The sequence below is a fragment of the Musca vetustissima genome, unplaced genomic scaffold (assembly GCF_032173495.1).
Source record: "Musca vetustissima isolate MV318-11 ecotype Yass unplaced genomic scaffold, APGP_CSIRO_Mvet_v1 utg4060, whole genome shotgun sequence".
Lineage (NCBI taxonomy): Eukaryota > Metazoa > Arthropoda > Insecta > Diptera > Muscidae > Musca > Musca vetustissima.
In genome coordinates this window covers 88,047-108,666 of record NW_026884815.1, presented here as the reverse complement: position 1 = coordinate 108,666, position 20,620 = coordinate 88,047, and the positions used below count along the sequence as shown (strand labels likewise).

Sequence of the window (20,620 nt, the reverse complement as noted above, 5' to 3'; positions counted from 1 at the left end):
TTAAACGAATGGTATTTTCTCTTCGTTTGTTTTTGACATTTTTGTTCGTAAATAACGCACCGTTTTGTATAACAAAAACCAAAAAAATACGAATACCAAAAGCTCTTTCCTATTTCTCACTCACTACCAAGGTAGATATACAAGGTAGCCGCATCGGCGAATTTCTACAACAAACATCAGTTGTTGTATTTTGATATGTCAAAAATATTTTGCCAAAACAAACAGATTGACAAGATTTTTTTACACAAATTCTTGTTGAAAATGTTAATAAAAGTATTGCCAAAAAATCTATTCGAAATTCGGAGATTTTCATTTATAATTTTGTTTTTTAATTTTTTGGTTCAACATTACAACAACATTTTTGACATTTATTTGTCCAACAGCTGGGCCGATGCGGCTACCTTATTAAATATACCTTGCTCATTACAACCGGTAATTTGTTTGCGAAAACCAAAATGAGTAATCGTTCGTTTTTTCGACGAACGAATGGACATTTTACATTTACAAAAACAGGCTGTTATTCTGGATATTCGCTGGGAGATATCTCGCACATACAAAAATTTTCGCTTTCACATTCTCGCCTTATTCTGAATGAATAGGGAGACGCAAAAAATGCGAGATGCGGATTCGAATTTTCGAAAATGGTGGTTGGAAAAAAGATTGGTGTTGCCATATTATAATTTAAGTTGTAATGTGTGTTGCCATATTGTAATTTAAGTTGTAATGTGTGTTGCCCCATTGTAATTTAATTGTGTAATATTTTCCAATATTTTATTAAAAATTGTTACTTGTTATTGTGGTTTAAACTTTATAACAATATAAATGTGAAATATCAAGAATCCGCTTTATAAATGCCTTGTAATTAAAAGAAAATTAATTAAAGTTTGAAAATATGGCTACCTACAATATGACATGTGAAACAGCTGTTCATTGTTTTGATGCATTTTGGTACAACAACTACAATAGATTACAAATAAAAGAACATTTTTTTATGATGGGAAAAACACAGGCACATAATTGTGTGCCTTTTTATTTAATTTCGATATTTTATCTCTCCAAATTCTTAAAGTGGCCTGTTATGCTCCTACTCCTTTATTTCTTCCTTCAAATAATGCAAACGATAATTTTGAAAAAAAATATTTTTTGTATTTTTTTTTTTTTTTTCATAATTTTTATTTAAGTTTTTCACTGTTAAGCGGCTCATTAGGCAAATTTGGGTTTTCTATAATTTTTTTCTTGAGATACAGATCCTCTCCCAAAATGTCTGTTTTTCGCCTCCAAAATGCATCAAACTCGACTTAAATATTCATTATTACCTTTATACATTCCTTGGCAATATTTGGTTCAGCATGCATCATTATCAATAGGATTTCCAAAGGCATTTTATTTGCTGTTTTCCAGATAAATATTTGCTTACTATCATTTATAATATTCTAAATCGTCATAGAATAAGTATTGTGTTAATATTTTTCATAAAAATATTTATTACTTATGTTTTTGTAGTCAACTCACTTTGAATTTATTAGCGAAAAAATTCGCACAAAATTTCATCTCATTCTCCTACTCACTGTAATCCAGAATACCTAATTTTTCCCCAAAGCGGATTTTTTCGCTTTCGAACTTCATTCAGAATAAGGCGAAAGCGAGAATGCGAAAAAATTCACACAAAAATGTTGTTCAGAATAAGACGAAGGGGAAGAGCGAGTAAATTCACGTGGAATTGAAATCCAGAATAAGGCTGAATATTAATTTATATAATGCCAAGATTTCGTGAGGGTCAGGAACAATTCCTATACAGTTATATAACTAATTTAGGCTTGGCTAAATTTCCATTTCCGGAACAAGATTGAAATGTAGCCAAAATAGGTTCATATTTATATATATGTGTTAAACCATTAAATTGACTTGTATAAAATTAATAGAAAACTGTTAATAATAAATGAAAGAATTGTTTATAATGTAAGAGTTCGTGAGCATATATCGGAGTTTGTTGTTAAATTTTAAGGCACTTCGTTACGTAAATATGTCGATTTCCGAAATACTTTTTATAATATTTCCGTATTTTTATAGTATATTTTTAGACTATCAGGTTTTTAATAATGTTTTTTAATACATTAAATAGGCCCAGAAGGCTATTATTGTATTATGAATAGAATAAATAAATGACAAAAATTAAATGCTATGGATGTAACGAAACTGCAGAAGAATTAGTAGACAATTTAGTAGTGTGGGTTTGAAATACAGAGAGAATCTGAATAATACTTCAATAATAACAGTTATTACAGTTATTTCGAAGCCTTCAAAACACATAACAGCGATTTTATTTTTTTTTACATTCGAGAACCAAGATCCACCCACTTCTACTCCTAAATGGCCAAAGTCAAATACACAATATTTTAAAGAGATAAGTATATATCGAGCAGGAAGTAACATTTCCGCAGTCCTTCAGCCAAAATAATAAACACATTACATTTATAGCGCCCGAAATAGCTGAATGGTTCTCAAAGACAAAAAAAATATATATATTTTTTCGTGTTTTAATTCCAATTTTTACGTTAACCCAACCCTCATCCTTGCAAACATTTTAAAAGGAAAATTTTGACATAAATATATATCTTTAGTCATTTTAAGTGAGTTATTTATACTCTTGCGAGTCGAGCTTAATGATCTAAGTTTTGTAATGAAAAGGAAAGCAAGGAGAAGAACCTACGTACCCACCATTATGCGATGCGTTTCGTCGTTGGTTAAGGTGCTCATCAGGCATATTGGGCTATGTGGCTTTACAAAGGTCGTATGTTGATAACTTGTATTTATTCTGCCCTGATGCGAAACTTGCATATGCGAATTAAATTCAAATTTATCAAGATTCGACATTTGTCTCTTTAGTCATAATATAGTTATTTTTTTGCGTATCAATCCAATAAAAATTTTTGAATATATTTTTAGGAAATGTCTTAGTACAACAAAGGCACCTTAATAATAATTACACCCACTGACAATAAAACTTATAGGGAACCGAATCAATGTAAAAACCATTATAGGAAGCGTGCTACATTGTATAATTTAACCACAGATACTCTGTGTACTAGTACAAAAACGGAAACGAAATACAGTACAAAATGATTTTTGTTTTTTTATATAAAAAACACTTTTGAGTTGTATTCGGTTATTAAAACTAACAAATCATACTCTTACATTGAGTAAAACATACAAAAAAAATAAAATTTCTTAACTTATTACAAGTATGCTAAATGATAATTTAAAAAGAATAACATTACGATGAGCATATGAAACGGCATAACCGTTGTTTTGAAAATTATTGTATTATGAATAGAATAAATAAATGACAAAAATTAAATGCTATGGATGTAACGAAACTGCAGAAGAATTAGTAGACAATTTAGTAGTGTGGGTTTGAAATATAGATAGAATCTGAATAATACTTCAATAATAACAGTTATTACAGTTATTTCGAAGCCTTCAAAACACATAAAAGCGATTTTATTTTTTTTTTTACATTCGAGAACCAAGATCCACCCACTTCTACTCCTAAATGGCCAAAGTCAAATACACAATATTTTAAAGAGATAAGTATATATCGAGCAGGAAGTAACATTTCCGCAGTCCTTCAGCCAAAATAATAAACACATTACATTTATAGCGCCCGAAGTAGCTGAATGGTTCTCAAAGACAAAAAAATATATATATTTTTTTTCGTGTTTTAATTCCAATTTTTACGTTAACCCAACCCTCATCCTTGCAAACATTTTAAAAGGAAAAATTTGACTTAAAGATATATCTTTAGTCATTTTAAGTGAGTTATTTATACTCTTGCGAGTCGAGCTTAATGATCTAAGTTTTGTAATGAAAAGGAAAGCAAGGAGAAGAACCTACGTACCCACCATTATGCGATGCGTTTCGTCGTTGGTTAAGGTGTTCATCAGGCATATTGGGCTATGTGGCTTTACAAAGGTCGTATGTTGATAACTTGTATTTATTCTGCCCTGATGCGAAACTTGCATATGCGAATTAAATTCAAATTTATCAAGATTCGACATTTGTCTCTTTAGTCATAATATAGTTCTTTTTTGCGTATCAATCCAATAAAAAATTTTGAATATATTTTTAGGAAATGTCTTAGTACAACAAAGGCACCTTAGTAATAATTACACCCACTGACAATAAAACTTATGGGGAACCGAATCAATGTAAAAACCATTATAGGAAGCGTGCTACATTGTATAATTTAACCACAGATACTCTGTGTACTAGTACAAAAACGGAAACGAAATACAGTACAAAATGATTTTCTTTTGCGTATTTTTTCTTCATTTAATATTTTTTTGTTTTTTTTATATAAAAAACACTTTTGAGTTGTATTCGGTTATTAAAACTAACAAATCATACTCTTACATTGAGTAAAACATACAAAAAAAATAATAAAATTTCTTAACTTATTACAAGTATGCTAAATGAAAATTTAAAAAAATAACATTACGATGACCATATGAAACGGCATAACCGTTGTTTTGAAAATAAATTTCTAAATATGAAAGATTAAGATCATGTGGAACAGTAGTAGTAGGCAGGAAACTAACATTTTTTTAATATTTCCAAAAATTTGGATTTTGTTCCATGCGTCTCTGGAAATTTGTGTACCAATTTTGTAGTGTGGATAATGGTACCATTGGTTGATTGCTCATTGGAGGTAATTCATGTGGTGTAACACTGAAGCTGGAGGCATAATTAAAGAAATTTTCTAACATCTTTTGACTGAATTGGAGGTTGGCATTGGCATTTGACTAAAACAAAGAAAAAATAGTGTATGTAAATAACAAATTACGCATTATATACAAATGGTGTTTCTTTGTCGCTGAACTTACCACTGCGGGTGTTAATTGTGTTATGGTCATTTCTGGTTCCACAGATATACCAATTTGTGCAGTATGTGAGATTTCCTGAGCACCAAATTGCATAGCATTCTCCTGAGCCTCTAACTCGTGTGACTTTTTCAGTTGTGAGATTTTGAAAATAGCTGAGGGTTTACTGTTTGAAATGTGTCCCAGATACTGCCATGTTGGTGCTGCTGATGCATCTGGCCACGAGAAATACACTGCCGCCGACATACCATCGGGCAGGGGTTGTACTCCGGTTAGGAACACCACAATATAATTTACATGGTCTATGTCTGGTACATTAATCAGCAGTTTGTTTTCATCCACTGGTGTGAAGTCTGTTTGGGGCTGTGTGTGAGACGAGTGAACGTTGATTTGTTGCATTGCCGATGAATTGTTCCACAAACAACTTACCAGTCTTCCAGAAATAATTAAGCCAAACATTTTACAAATAGAGGTTATATTATAAAAAATAAAACAATTGTACAAAAATACTGTTGCAACAGTTAATGGGAACTCTTGTTGTTTACGTTTGTTCTAGAACAATATTTTTGACGTTTGGCCTGACCTCTGCCGGTAATGTGTTGCCATATTTATAAATAAAAATAATTGTCAGTAAAATGTGACATTTTTCAGTGATGTCAATGTAACGTTTTAGCTGTTGTGAAATTAGTGTTTTTAATGATGTTATTTTTAAAGGCAGCTTTCCCGTATATACGAAAAACTGCAATTCCACACATACCTTCTATTTTTTATTATGTATAAATAATTAAATTCTATTCACTACTTGTTCATGTGTATGTGTGAGGACACAGCGAATTATAGACAGATTACCAAATATGCAAAACACCTTGAATAATCGTAAATAATATTGTAACTTACCTCTATTTAAAGTTCCATCAAGCTAAGTTCATTTACTCAGTAAAAATTTCGAATTTTGTCTATGAGGTTTTCCAAAACTACCGATAATTTAGGGTTCTTAAGAAAAAGTAGTATATATGTCGAAATTAAAAGACTCGTAACTAAATTAACATTGACAATTTTTCACCTGGATATATTCATAATTGTATGGAATGCACAAAAGAACATATTCGAATTAAAAATTATTAAAAAATTGTAATTAGGAACAAATAAATTTAATGTTTTTCTATAATCGGAATATTGGTGAAAAATAAGCACATTTTCAATTATTTTGTATCTACATTGGAAGTACTCCAAAGACCGATTCATTTACAAAAAATACATTTTTAGTAAATTTATACAACAATAACCATAATTTTAACCTTAATCCCATTTAACCTCTGAATTCGGTATATTAAACCATGACGAAAAGTATATAATTATATAAAATTAAATTATTTTCTATAACTTTTTTATTTGTTTAATAATTCCAAAGTCCGAAAACCACATTTTTCAATATAATACAGAAGGACAACTAAAAAATAATAGATTTTTAAGTGGAATAGTCATTATCATAATCCGCGTGGAAAATTATCTATAATATAAATAAAAATTCGCTTATAGCCGATTACACATATAGGAGAAGTTCAGTTATAGTTAAAAAACATTGGACTATACCTTAATTTTATATTTTCAAAGGACAACAGTTTACTAATTTTAGAACAGAGGGATCACATATTTGATCAGTACCCGCACTCAAAAAAAAAAAAAAAAAAACAGTTTGTATTAAACAATGTTCCATGATATTTGAATGTGCGTTTTTTTTAAGTCCAATCCTTACTATTTCTCATAATTTAAGAGCGTGTGTATTTTTTTCACAAAATTATGGTTAAAAAGTGTTTACTTCCTCCCTTAATAAATTGTCACATTCACAATGTATTGTATGCTTTACTCAATTTGAGAGTATGATTTGTTAGTTTTAATAAAATACAACCAGAAATATATATTCTCAAGTTTTTTTTTAAAACCAAAGACAATGGAATGACATTTTTCACTGTATATCGTTTTTAACTAGTACATAAAAAGTTACCATGACTAAATTCTACAATTCCTCACATTAATTCGATTTATAATAAGGTGATTGGCCATTTTAATACCTTGCTAAATATAATATATTTGTATAATACAATTAAAACACAATCGTTGTATTACTATTAAGCAATTATGCTTCGTTTATTTGGTCTCTTATTTAAAACTTAAAATTCTATACTTTGTAGGTTATCAAGTGTTTTGCTCAGTCAACATCTAGAATATGTGAGATTCTGAAATCATAATTGTTCTTCATTATAATATTGCATTAGAACCAAATTAGTAAGTGGCAAGATTAAAACTATAAATAAATGGTAAATGTAAGCTAATCTATTAGAAATATCATACGAATGGTAATTATTGAATATGCTTCTCTGTTCATCTAACGTCGCCACATGCTAGCAGCGCCCACACCTATACCGCCGGACGATACCCCACGACGCACAGCTTCCAAATCTTCGGGTCGATTTTCTCTATAGGCTCTCTTTGAATCTTCAAATTCCCTTAAACGTTGATTGTACCTATCGATTTGATCACGCAGTATTGCATCTTCATGCATTGCACGACGTTCGTCAAATTCCAAACAACCAGATCCATCAAGGCGTTCCAAATCTAACCATCCACGGAATCGGACACAAACACCGTTCATTATGAAATACGATTTGATGTACACCTTACCGTGCTCCTTGTCGAAGTCGCATTCTTTGTCGTGTATATAGGGATTCTGGGTGGCATTGAAGACCAGTTGTAGATTTGTGCCTGAAGCAACAAATGATATTTCTGTATGCCCCTCACGGCAACCATTTTGAAAACGTATCTGACGCTCCTCTAAGGCTCGTTCACGATAGCCCGTATAGCGTATTTCACTTTCACGGCTGAGGCGTCGGAAAAGTTCATCACTTTCGAATTTGGACTTTTGATCCGGTACCACGCGAGGCATCTTAAAGATGAAGCGTGGTTTAGGTTGCTCATACAGACCAATGGAATCGTATGGTAGCATTCCAGCTAATGCTGCTTCGTTCATGGTGTTTTGATTCTCAAAGAAACAGCAAAGACTTTGGGCTTGGGAATAATCCACCCACTTGTGTTGAGCCGCTATTTTTGTGGTTTTTTATTTGAAGCGCAAGGGAAGAAATACTTTTTCTCTTTATTTTATTGCTTAAATTTAAGCAAAATGCTTTGTCTGTGGCGAGATATTTCCAAAATCAAAGAATGCACGAATCGAATTGTGTTATACTTATTTTTTTGCGGTTTTTCCAGCAGATAACTAGGGATAAATAAATCGACTTTCAACAAGGGATGAGTAAATCGACTTTTGACTAATCGATTAATCGACTTTCTGTATTGAAAGGTCTAATGCCATGTACGCACGAGCGTTGTTCACCCTTTGATTCCATACAAACATTTCTGAGCGAACACCGATTTTTGTACACTGTTCAATTCGAATCAAGCTCCGAATAACCAAGAAATTTGTCCCATCTCTAACAATTGAGAGTATTTTATCGAAAATAAATTACTTTTGACAGCATGAAAATATTTATAAATTTTTTAGTCAAATTGAAAATGGTTAATGAAAAGTAAAAAATTGTTTAGTTTTTATATATACACAAGGATGTAAATTCTGTTATCTATTTAATGCAATATGCGTTTCTTTCCATTTGGTTCTAATTAGCGTACAAAACAAGAAACAAAGGTGGGATAAACCCATGTCTGATGACAATTCATATAAAAAATTTTAGTCGATTTTTTCAAAATCAATGTTTTATAAAATCAAAAAGCAGAATTTCCCAAAAATTACATATTACAGAACTTTATTTCGATTCATATAAAACATTTTAGTCACTTTGACAAAATCAATAGGTTTGACAAAATCATAAAATCGATGGCTTCCACAGAAGAGTCTAAATTTGAATAATATTCTATATTACAAATAAGGTGAGATGGAGACTAAAAGGAACCGTACCGTATTGTTTACAACACATACACTCACAGCAGCTGCAGTCAGAGAACCGAGCCATACAGAAATGTTATTGTGTGATGGCGTTGTTATATGCATGTTGACAACGCAGAAGTTTGCTGACGTAAAACGATCAGCTTTTAAAGGTGTGACAATTTAAAAATCGGGTTATGGAATGTAATTGGTTACAAATTAAATTGCATTAGTCAGTAAAAGTCGAAAATCGATATTAACGGTTTTCCAGCAGAGTACCAAGTCCCGTTTAACATTTGAACGGCGTTGATGCTAAAAATGGCGACAACATTTAAATGTGTGCTCATTTCATGGTGAATTGCAAATTTGTACTGTACAATCTATATTTGATATCGTACAAACATTTTTTTAAAACATCTTTGGTTTGTTTTTTTATAATAGAGCTAGTAAAAGCATGGTACAATGCAAGGTAGGATACAACAAATTTAAAATGCTTCTCTATCTTGAGGCTTTTAAAGTCAAAATAAATGCAACAAGTCCTTGTGTTAAATTGTCATATTTTTACATTTCCATTTTGTAATGTTCTAATAATCATTCAAACTCAACAAACAAGCAATTAAAATTTAGCATACCTAGTTACATTTTTACTTAACCAAACTCAGAATATACCTTAAAGCGCGTTTACACTATAATTACAACGTTACAACTATATCATGTAATTTTGGTTCTATACGAAATAATACCGCCTTTTTTAGAGAGAACCAATGGTTGTAAGTGTTTCTGATGAGTCAAAAATAATAAAATTACATTTATTGGGATGAAAGATTTCGTTAATCATAAATTAACCTTACGAAAATATACGTAATTTTTTTTTAACACATTAATTTAAATATACATATTACAAATTTTTACAAAACATATACAAATTGGTCTCATGGAATATAAAGGATTTTATTTTTTGTCATCATTTGGTTTATTTGAATTTGTTGGTGGTTTTGAATCAGACTTGTTGTCATTGTTAGAATTTTCAGTTGCCTTTTTTGATTTTGCTGCCTTAGCTCGTTGTTCCGCATCGGCCTTGGCCTTTGCCAATCTTGCTTCCTCCTCTTTCTTCAGTACTTCCTTTTCGGCTTCGGTCAGTTCACCAAATATGCTAACTAGAAAATCATGCAATTCGCGTTCATGTTGTTTTTTATTGCCTGTCGATGGTGCAGCGGCAGTGGGACGACCATGATACTGAATTTGTAGGCTAAAAATAAAAACCAAAGGAAATAAAATAACAAAATGCAGAAAATACAAAAATATATGTAAGTATGCATTTCAATTTCTGTTTAATTAACAAGATGAAACTACATGTAATTAGTTCGAAAAAAAGCTCACACATTTCGCAAGCAAATAGGGCGCCATTACATTACATTTCATTTATTCAGAATTTTCTTTTTTTTTACAAATTGCAAATTCAATCTTTTGATTCGCAAAGAGAACGGGCTCATACCTTTATGCCAAATAACGACAAAGCAAAATGAAAGCATTTCAGAACGTCATCCAAAAGACGTTTTTTAACCAATAAACGTGCCAAATAAATGCGCCAATTTGCCAAATACCGTCACAAAATAAAATATAGAATATAAAAAAAAAAAATGATGAAAAGCTATCATAAAAATGGTTTATATATTTCAAATATTTATGCGCTATAAATTTGCATACAATGAAAATATTGTTTTTTTTTTAATTAAAATAAACATTTGTTCTGGTGTTTTAAAAGGCTTGACACACTGACAACTAAAGCGCGCGTTTGTTGCATGTGAGTGTTTTAATTGACATTTGTTAATAAACATGTTTAATTTAAATAAATAAAACTTGAAGTTTTTTTTTTTGAATCAGCTAATTCTAAAACTGTTTTTTTTTAATATTGAAATAAATATCTATTAATTATGAGAATATATCGCGGAACAGTAGCTTAAAGTAATTCGCATTAATTCTATATTTTAAATAAAATATATTATATTGGAGGGCTATCCCTAGTGAATATTTCATATTACCATCTAGTTAATACTGTGTGGAATTCCCCATATATATTAATTTTGATATATATATATATATATATATGTATATCGTTTTTACGTATAGGAATATATGGTGTGATTTGTTGGCATTAAAAATGCCAAACAACACATACATTCACATATCCATATTATTTATATATGTACATAGGAATGTATATTCAATAACGATTGTATTGAAAGTTAAATGAAACTTGACCAACCATATAATCGTTCACAAATAAATAAAAACATGGAAAATATGTCATAAATTGTTTTTTCTTCAAGTTCATTGAACATTTCACTGTTTTTTAAATATTTTATTTTAATGCTACTACAAAATTCAATAAATCGTAAAAAGAACCATATATCGATCATTGGATTAAGGGAATTTCTTGAAATATTTGTAAGATATATTTATATATGTTTTATTTTTGTTTGTAATTCAGTGAATTTTTTGTATACTGACTATCAACGCATGGTAGAATATACAATCCTCAAACTACTGCAATTTAGATAATAAAGTTAGGTTACATAGTGTAGGAATTAGCGAATATTTGCTGTTATATTTATATGAGGGCTATGTACTATGGTTTTTATTACGTTTATTTTGGCATAAACTCTAATTTTAAAGCTATTGAATTGAAATTTGGTTTGTATACATTTGTTATGCTCCCAAGATGACCTACCAATTTTCATATGATTTGGGGCACTATATCATATAGCTGCCATATAGCCGATCTGGCCGATTTGTCCCGACTTTTTTGTTTATAAAGCTATTGAAGTGAAATTTGGTTTGTATACATTTGTTATGCTCCCGAGATGGCCTACCAATTTTCATATGATTTGGGGGAATATATCATATAGCTGCCATATAGCCGATCTGGCCGATTTGTCCCGACTTTTTTGTTTATAAAGCTATTGAATTGAAATTTGGTTTGTATACATTTGTTATGCTCCCAAGATGACCTACTAATTTTCATATGATTTCATAGCAAAAAGTTTGTTCCTTACTTCGGTTATATTTCCATTACTGACTGCTTTATTCAAAACAAAGGCCATGTCTCTGTCTTGGATATTTTAGCTGAAACCGTAGCAGCATGAACTACCAACGGCGTTGCATGTTTATTTTGTGAAGCAACTTTGAAGGCTAATTTCCTTTTTAGCCTAGGCCCAGCATCTTCATAATTTAATTTTGGGCGACCTATTTTGTTTGGGGAAACATACTGCTCACCCATTACTATAATTATACTTTTGCTAAGCCATTTTGAATGTTTAGTTTTAAATCGCTCTAATTTACGGTTGAACTTTGGGAAATGTTTTTTATATAATTAACAAAATATTTAAATTGTTTTGATATCAAACGCATTTGGTCTTCATTTAAACTGATATTACTGATATTATTGATATTAAACTGATATTATTGATATTGCTGCTCTAAATTTCAATAAGCGCTGCATGGGCAAACACATATTTATCAGTAAAAACACGTGTTGGCACAAAATTTAACAAAAATCATTAATTAACCCACTTTTGTTAATAACTTGGCATTTACACCTTTTTGCAATGCTTTGCCATTCACACGTTATACTCCACGGAACAAAACTGCAATTTATAGATTTTATATAAAGTTATACATAAACAAAACATTTCACAGTATTACAACAACAGACAAATATGACAAAAAGGGCATCTCGTCTTAATTTTACATACCTGCACTAAAGTTTTCCATAATTACACATTTTAATTTTTTTCAATTTTGTCAAATTACAAGCATTCGAACATAGCTGATTTTGTTGTACCAAAACAATGTGACTTTCAAAGTGCTGACTTTTAAAGCTCGCCACAAAAAAAAGTGTTGCCACTTGCATTGATATTAATTTTTTTTTCTAATATGGGTATCTATAGTTAGGAAATCAGTAAAATTTCAAAATATGAAAACAAAAAAAAATTGACTTTATGCCAAAAAATCATACTTTTTACCCATAGTGCAATGGCTCAGAAATACAGATGCGATATTCCGTTATAACATTTATTATCCTCTCTAATTACCTAACATTAAGTAAAATATTTATTTCATTTGCATTAGCCGGCAAATAAAATCAATTCAATAGAAATAACGGATTTCCTTTCTCTTGGAAAGTGAATCATATCTTCTGTAACTTTTGCACTCTTTACAATTTGCCAATCAGCATAATAATATTGTTTGTTTGTTAATAATATGGTGGCGTATTAGTACCATTACAAATTCCTTGGGCCCCACATTACTCATACGCCGTATCGTAATCAGCTTGAAATTGATTATTGGCCATTAATCATGTCGCTCACTTTGATATATGAACAAATTAAAATGGACAGTTTAATTAAATTCTGTGAAAAATTACACGTTCAACAAAACGTAAAGAGGAAAATTTGAAACGAGATGTATTTTCGAAAACAATTTGCTCACATACAATGTGCACCGAAAACAAACAAAAAAAGAGAAATTCCAATGATGTTTAGAAAACTTTTTATTGAATATTTCCACGCCAAGAAGAGTGAAATAAATCTCAAATTTTATTAATTAATTTTATCAGCATTCAGGCGCACATATTCACACATACACCCACCGATTTATATTGTGCAAAATATGCCAACGCTAAAAAAAACAAAAATAAATAAATATCTAAATTCCCAACAAAAACACAAACAACATTGTTGTTTACATACATATATTAAACAAATACTGAATGCCAAGAAATTTTTAAAACAATAAAATATAATGCCGAATACCGAAAATCTAAACAAAGAGACCCCACTAGCAACGAACGGGCCGGATTGGACCGCCATCGATAACGAAAATAAACCAACAAGAACAACAACAACACTAAAGTACAATGGGCAAAGTGTCGTCGCATTGCCGGTTGTTTTGTGATTATACGGTTGTTAAGTCTTTACATATGTATAGGTGATAAATGTTCACGTTTGTGTGTCTGTCTGTGTGTGTGTGTATGAATGATGTTTTTATATTAAATAAAACAAAATTTTGGCAAGAACATCAAGTCAAAGGAAATAACAAATATAAATTGAAAAATAAAAACAGCCGAAATAGGATTCAAAGAAAACACAATAGATGAAATGTGGTATGAGGGGGATCACCAACAGCTTTTAGAGTATAGGAAACCATAAACTAGACACGCTCATCACTTATAAACGTATATATAATTAAGAGGGTTATATAGGGAGAAATTAAAAAAAATCTAAAATATATAAAGAACAAGTGAATAAACGTTAAGTTCGGCCGGGCCGAACTTTGGATATCCTCCACCATAGATATACTGACAGGTACTAGAAATGAAAATATAGGGAACATACCAAAAAGTGGACTTATCCCGACATTTCTATGTAAACTATAATATAAATTTCAGAAATTTTTAATGGATAATTATACCCTCAGCCTTATGGCTAATGAGGGTGTATAAAATTTACACCGTGAAAATGTGCCTCATCGAATTTATTGGTTCTAGACCCCATGTTTCATTGGACCAAATCCGTTTCAGAAAATTTACATTTCATCCAAACTTTGCCAATCTTATTATTTCTTCCAAACTTAGTTGTTTCGAAGATATATATCGGTCCACTCCTTCTGGTACCTCCCACACAGGCGCTAGGTTTAAATACGGGTTATAGTTCATGTATAGTTCATTATCGAACCTTACGTTCTAGTTTTTTATCTCGATATCCCCCACAGGTGATATAGTTACAACAGAGTCTTAGAACCAAACCCAAAACGCCGAACAAATTTCATAACTATTTTAATATAAAAAAGGGGTTATATAGGGACTACCCCAAAAAGGGGGTGCATATTAAATTTTTTTTGTAGAGAAATTTGTTACCATATTCGACTACAATATACCAAATTTCAGCGAATGTGTGTGTGAAAAACGTTTTTAACCTCAAAATAGCAAAATTGGGGGTACATTATATGGGGGCTACCAAAAAATTGGACCTATATAAATTTTTGAAAATATTTGGCACCCAATAGGAACCAAATGTACCAAATTTCAGCGCAATCGGTTGAAAAACGCGCTCAAGAACCCCAAAATACCGACATTTGGGGGGGTACCCTTTTATGGGGGCTATCCGAAAAAATGGACCTATATTCATAATTTTTTGTGGAGAGATTTGGTACATATTAAGAACTCAAAATACTAAATTACAGCTAATTCGGCTGAAAAATACGTTCAAAACCCCCAAAATACTGAAAATTAGGAGGTACCGTTATATGGGGGCTACCAGAAAAAGTGGACCTATATTTATAATTTTTTGTGGAGACATTGAGTACCCAATAAGAACCCAATGTACCAAATTTCAGCGAATTCGGTTGAAAAACGCGCTCAAGAACCCCAACATACCGAAAATATGGGGGATACCCTTATATGGGAGCTATGCCTAAACGTGGACCGATAAAGTCCATCTTCGAACTTTTTTGCCTGCAGAAAAAGACGACTTTAAAAATTTTGGCGATCTATTCAATTCGTTTAGACGCTAGAGTGATTACAACAGATTAGACAGACGGACATTTAGATCGTCATAGAATTTTACGCTGATCAAGAATATATATACTTTATAGGGTCGGAAATGATTATTTCGATGCGTTACAAACGGAAAAACAAAACTAATATACCCTCCATACTATGGTGGAGGGTATAAAAACAATTAAAGAGGACTGACCATAAATGGGGATTCCATAAGAAAATTAAAATTTTTGGAGTGCAAAGAACTTTAACTATTTAAACTTAGTAATCAAGGCAAAAACTAGAAGAATTTTTTAAAAAAATAATTCAATTTTGATTACTAAAATATTTGTAAAAAAATGAAAAGAAATTGAATATGCATAAGATTTATTTAAAAAAAAAAACAAGTATTTAAAACAAATCCCTGAATAAACCTTCAGAATATAGTTACAAAATCCCACAACACAAACAGTGCGATTTTGGGCAGGGTATTATAATTTGGAATATTACTTCAAAAAATATTTTAAAAGTCGCAGAATATGATTTCAAAATATTCGGACCATTACCTTGTGGCAGCCGCTCAATTTACCCAACTGATTGACGAAAGCACCCCTTGTCCCGATAATAATATAGAAGCACAGTGGCAGGAAATTACCCACTCCCTACAAACTGCAGCAAAAGCAACATTTGGGTACCAATTACCACCATCAAGAAATCCGTGGTACGATCTGGAGTGTCGTAATGCTACTGATATGAAAAACGCAGCGTATAGGACAGTAGCAACACGTAATGCGATGGAGAACTATCCGGGGGGAAGGAGAGAGGAGAAACGTATTTTCACAAAAAAAGAAGAAATAACAAGAAACACGTGATCGTGAGCAAATCGAGATGTACAGGAGTCAGAATGAAAGCTTTGGTGCAGGCACATCCTCCTGTAGAGATGAAGAAGGAAGCCTGGTGGCAGATACAGACATCGGACTGATGATCTGGAAGGATCATTTTGAAAAAAAAACTTTTGGTATTAAATAGTAGCGGTGAAGAGGATACCCCAGAACCAATAATAGATGACGGTATAGAGTGTATAATACCTAGCCAAGATGAAGTCAGAATAGCAATCAATCGGCTGAAGAATAATACAGCAGCAGGTGCCGATGGGCTACAAGCCGAACTATTCAAGACTGGTGGTCAGATGCTGGTAAGAAGCATGCACCAGCTGATTAGTACAATTTGGCTAGAAGAATGCATGTCCAATAATTGGAACCTCAGCATCCTGTGTCCCGTGCACAAAAAAAAGTCTTCTTCCCAGCGTACTGTGTTAACGGCTGAAGGCAATGGTCAATGACATTATTGGACCATACCAATGCGGCTTCAGACCTGGCAAATCCATCATTGGCCAGATTTTCACTCTACGCCAAATCCTGGAAAAAAACCCACCAAAAACACACATCGACACATTCCAGCTATTCGTCGACTATAAAGCCGCATTCGACAGCCCTATCCGTTCAGAGGTGTATAAAGCCATGTCTGCGTTTGGCATTCCTGCAAAATTAATACGGCTATGCAGGATATCTTTAACTGGCACATGGTCGAAAAGGGCCTCTCTGAGCCCTTTAATACCGAACGAGGATTCCGACAAGGTGACAGTTTGACCTTCTGGAAAAGGGCATATGAGAGGCAAAAGTGAACAGAAATGACACTCTGTACACCAAACAACACATGTTACTCGCCTACGCCGGTGACATTGACATAATGGGTCGAACACCGAGAGCGGTATCAGCCACCTTTGAACAAATTGAGAAGGAGTCTGCCAAAGTGGGTCTGGCAGTAAACGGCGAGAAGACCAAGTTGATGGTATCAACGCGCAATACGTCCAGTAGACTCGGACCAACTGTGGGTCTTGAGAACTACAGCTTCGAGGTAGTCAACGATTTTACATACCTTGGTACCGCCATAAACAAAACGAATGACATCAGTTTTGAAATTCGGAGAAGGAAAGTGATGGCCAACAGATGCTACTATGGTCTGAGCAAACAACTCAAAAGCAAGGCCACCTCCCGCCAGACCAAACTCACACTCTCGGACCAACTGTGGATCTTGAGAACTACAGCTTCGAAGTAGTCAAAGATTTTACATACCTTGGTACCGCCATAAACAAAAAGAATGACATCAGTTTTGAAATTCGAAGAAGGATAGTGATGGCCAACAGATGCTACTATGGTCTGAGCAAACAACTCAAAAGCAAGGCCACCTCCCGCCAGACCAAACTCACACTCTCCCGCCAGACCAAACTCACACTCTCCCGCCAGACCAAACTCACACTCAAGACGCTTATACTACCCTTGCTGTTATATGTATCTGAAGCATGGGCACTTGCGCAAACAGAAGAGACAGCTCTTGGAGTGCTTGAGAGAAAAATTCTCCGAAAGATCTATGGGCCAATCTGCGTTGACGGTGAATATCGCCGTCGAATGAACCATGAGTTGTACCAGCTATTCTCGGACATCGACATTGTTAGACGTATTGAGCTGCAGCGACTACGTTGGCTAGGTCATGTTGTGAGAATGGATGAAGATGCCCCAGCCCAGAAGGCATATAAAAGCGAACCAGGTTATGGTTCACGCAGAAGAGGAAGGCCACGAATAAGATGGAAAGACTAAGTGGAAGACAACATTGCCGAATATGGTGTTTTAAATTGAGAAAACTGCACAAAAGACAAACGCGCCTGGAAATCTTTTTTTAGTTCGGCTTATGGAACCAAAGTTCTGTCACAAGCCAGCTACGTAAGTAAATAATAAATAAATAACGGCAAATCATAATACCCTTAAAAACCCTTCCGATTATATTAATGCTAAAAAATATGAAACATTCTAATGCAATTGTCAGATGACGACACTTAATATTGTCTACACAAGAAGTATATGAAGTAACCCTGTACTGTACAGGGTGATGTAGGAATTAGAAAAAAGTTTCAATACCATTTTTTTATATTTAAGTTATTGCTCTGAAGGTGAACTTACCGTCCTTTATTGTAATCAATCGAGTTCGAATAGAACCTGTTCTGATTACTAGTATTATTTTGCTTCTTATATATTCCCCTCATTATCATACTACATACCATACGATATTTTCATTATCAAGCATTACCCATGTACTATTACAATCAAGCAATAATGTAATACCCATACATAAACACCAATAAAGAAAATTTGTTTGCAATTAAATTATATTGGTAATGCATTTGAAAAGACGAGAAAAAAATCTCACCATCAAAGAGGAAAGAAACAACAACACCAGCATCAAGAGGAATTTTTCTATTACCTAAAGCAGCAAAGAAACGGGGAAAAAATGCAATTGTTCACATAAATAACGGCAAATAATTCAGTGGTGAATTTTTTATTCAGACGATATGATTAAAATACGCGAAACTATTTACGAAATACAAATTTGAATGTTGATGATGGGCAACGAATTCCTATTTGCGGTGATGGATAAGTGAGTACGGGAACAATAAATGAAAGCAAAACAAACAAAAAAACTGCAACAAATATTTGAAAAAAAAAAAAAAATGAAATATTGTTATTCAAATATTATGTGAAGACAACATATAAGTGAAATAGTGAAGACAAAAATATACTTTTTTTTGCAAAACACTTATTAAACGGGAAAGAAAAAAAAGAGAGCAATTTGTTATTAATAGAAACAAAATACTACAAAAAGTTAATTGTGAGAGTGACTGACAACAAGAGAGAAAGCGTCTAAAAAGAGAGATTTTTTTTGTAAAAATTTCCTTACTATATTTAAAATATAGAAACGTAAAAATAGGTCAATCACTGAATAAAGGCAAAGAAACCCCTTCCCAAATCCCAGTGCCTTCTACATCTCCAAAATCCTATATTGAAAATTCCAAAACCATTCTATTGGCAACAACGAAAATGCCCGCAGCCAACAACGTCATTGATAATGACAATTTAATGACATCAGCAAATGAAAATGACGATAATTTGTCGTCGTCACCTTCAGCAGCACAATTATCGAAATCAATCGATGACTCACCTGGCGGCGAAAAACAATTTGGTACAACGTCAGCATTAATATTTCCCTGTCAAAAATATCAACATAATGAGAATTGTTGTTTGACATTTCCTTTCGGTGGTCATTATGCCATCGAAAAGAAAAATGATGATTGTAATTTATGGCGCCCAACATATGAAATGATAAAATGGAATCAAAAAGCCATAGAGGAATTAAAACCCAAGGGAAATGTGGATTTAAAGGAGAAACGAAGCCATTTCCCATTGAATTTATTGATGAATCAGAGGCGTAAAAAGTTCCCCGTAAATAAAGGGGAATTTGAAAAACTACCAGAATTTGGGAAACATTTTTATGCCTATAGGCGATTTACGAGGAAATCAAGGGGTAAACCAGAATTAAGTCAACTGGAAGAACTGTTTCCCATAAAATCTAGTCCTGAGGCAATGAAGTTTCCCTTATCTTTGAAAATTAAGTACAATTCAGGGAATCAAAAGCTATTGGATAAAAAAGATTTCTGCGGAAATTTTGCACAGCTAATGGCTAATTTCAAAGCTGTAAATAAAGTCCCTACAATTTCCAAAAATTTGGAGTTATCAAAATTTCCCTTGCAAGAATCCCAAAAGAAGACGACAGGAAACAAATTTCCTCTTGAAAATAATGAAGAAATACCAGATAATTTTGAAAATACAAATGAAATGGAAAATATACAATTTCCAATAAGAAAAATACAAAATACTTTGGAATTTCCTTATATTTTGAAAGAGTATGTCGAAAACATACCCAAAACATCGTTACAATATATTAATAAAAACAAAATAACAAGATCCTTGCAAGATGCAGCAAGTAAATTAAAGAACCTAACCTCAAATTATGAAGGAAATAAGAAATTCAACACAAAAGTAAAGAATACCGAAACACAAGCCAGCAACACAAATGGGTTCCCTTTAACATCATTCGCAAGGAAAGTGTATGAAAAAGAGTTCCCATTGGAATTTAACTTCGACATTGAACTCAAAAATCATAAAACAATATCTTCAATGAAGAGACCTTTTCCCCTGAAAACAAACATGGGGATAAATAAATTCCCTTTTACAAATTCCAAAGAGGAAGTGCTATTAAATTTGAATACCCAAGAAATACAAAACCTCTTTAATTTAAATAAAATCTCAAATACCTTACAAAATACAACCCTCGAATTAACTAATAAACCAGAGAATCCAGCTAGAAAATTTCCAT

At 32.4% G+C, this 20,620-nt stretch overlaps 3 protein-coding genes across 3 annotated transcripts in view; all 3 read right to left on the bottom strand.

Moving 5' to 3' along the window:
* Positions 1 to 4,602: 4,602 nt before the first annotated feature.
* Positions 4,603 to 5,463, bottom strand: LOC133331825 (protein OPI10 homolog). Its single transcript, XM_061540204.1, has 3 exons — positions 5,310 to 5,463; positions 4,884 to 5,243; positions 4,603 to 4,802 (listed from the first exon to the last, which is right to left on the bottom strand). Exons 1-3 carry the CDS (start codon positions 5,337 to 5,339, stop codon positions 4,605 to 4,607), a joined length of 588 nt encoding a protein of 195 aa, XP_061396188.1. The 5' UTR covers positions 5,340 to 5,463; the 3' UTR covers positions 4,603 to 4,604.
* A 1,803-nt stretch (positions 5,464 to 7,266) lies between these two features.
* On the bottom strand, positions 7,267 to 8,151 carry LOC133331826 (protein big brother). The gene has a single exon (XM_061540205.1). The coding sequence runs from the start codon at positions 7,906 to 7,908 to the stop codon at positions 7,267 to 7,269; it is 642 nt and encodes a 213-aa protein (XP_061396189.1). The 5' UTR covers positions 7,909 to 8,151.
* Positions 8,152 to 9,765: 1,614 nt separating this feature from the next.
* LOC133331831 (2-oxoglutarate dehydrogenase-like, mitochondrial) overlaps positions 9,766 to 20,620 on the bottom strand; it is a 48,349-nt gene continuing 37,494 nt past the window's right edge. Inside the window, exon 11 of the mRNA XM_061540208.1 lies at positions 9,766 to 10,063. Within this exon, the coding sequence (XP_061396192.1) occupies positions 9,766 to 10,063 (298 nt within the window). The remainder of the gene's footprint in view (positions 10,064 to 20,620) is intronic.

Excerpts from the sequence above, each read along its gene's own strand:
- LOC133331825 (XM_061540204.1), bottom strand. The coding sequence starts at position 5,339 with ATGTTTGGCTTAATTATTTCTGGAAGACTG. Across the intron at positions 5,244-5,309 it reads TAATTATTTCTGGAAGACTG|CCCCAAACAGACTTCACACC; the intron begins GTAAGTTGTTTG and ends TCTCACACACAG. Across the intron at positions 4,803-4,883 it reads CACAATTAACACCCGCAGTG|TCAAATGCCAATGCCAACCT; the intron begins GTAAGTTCAGCG and ends TCTTTGTTTTAG.
- LOC133331826 (XM_061540205.1), bottom strand. The coding sequence starts at position 7,908 with ATGAACGAAGCAGCATTAGCTGGAATGCTACCATACGATTCCATTGGT.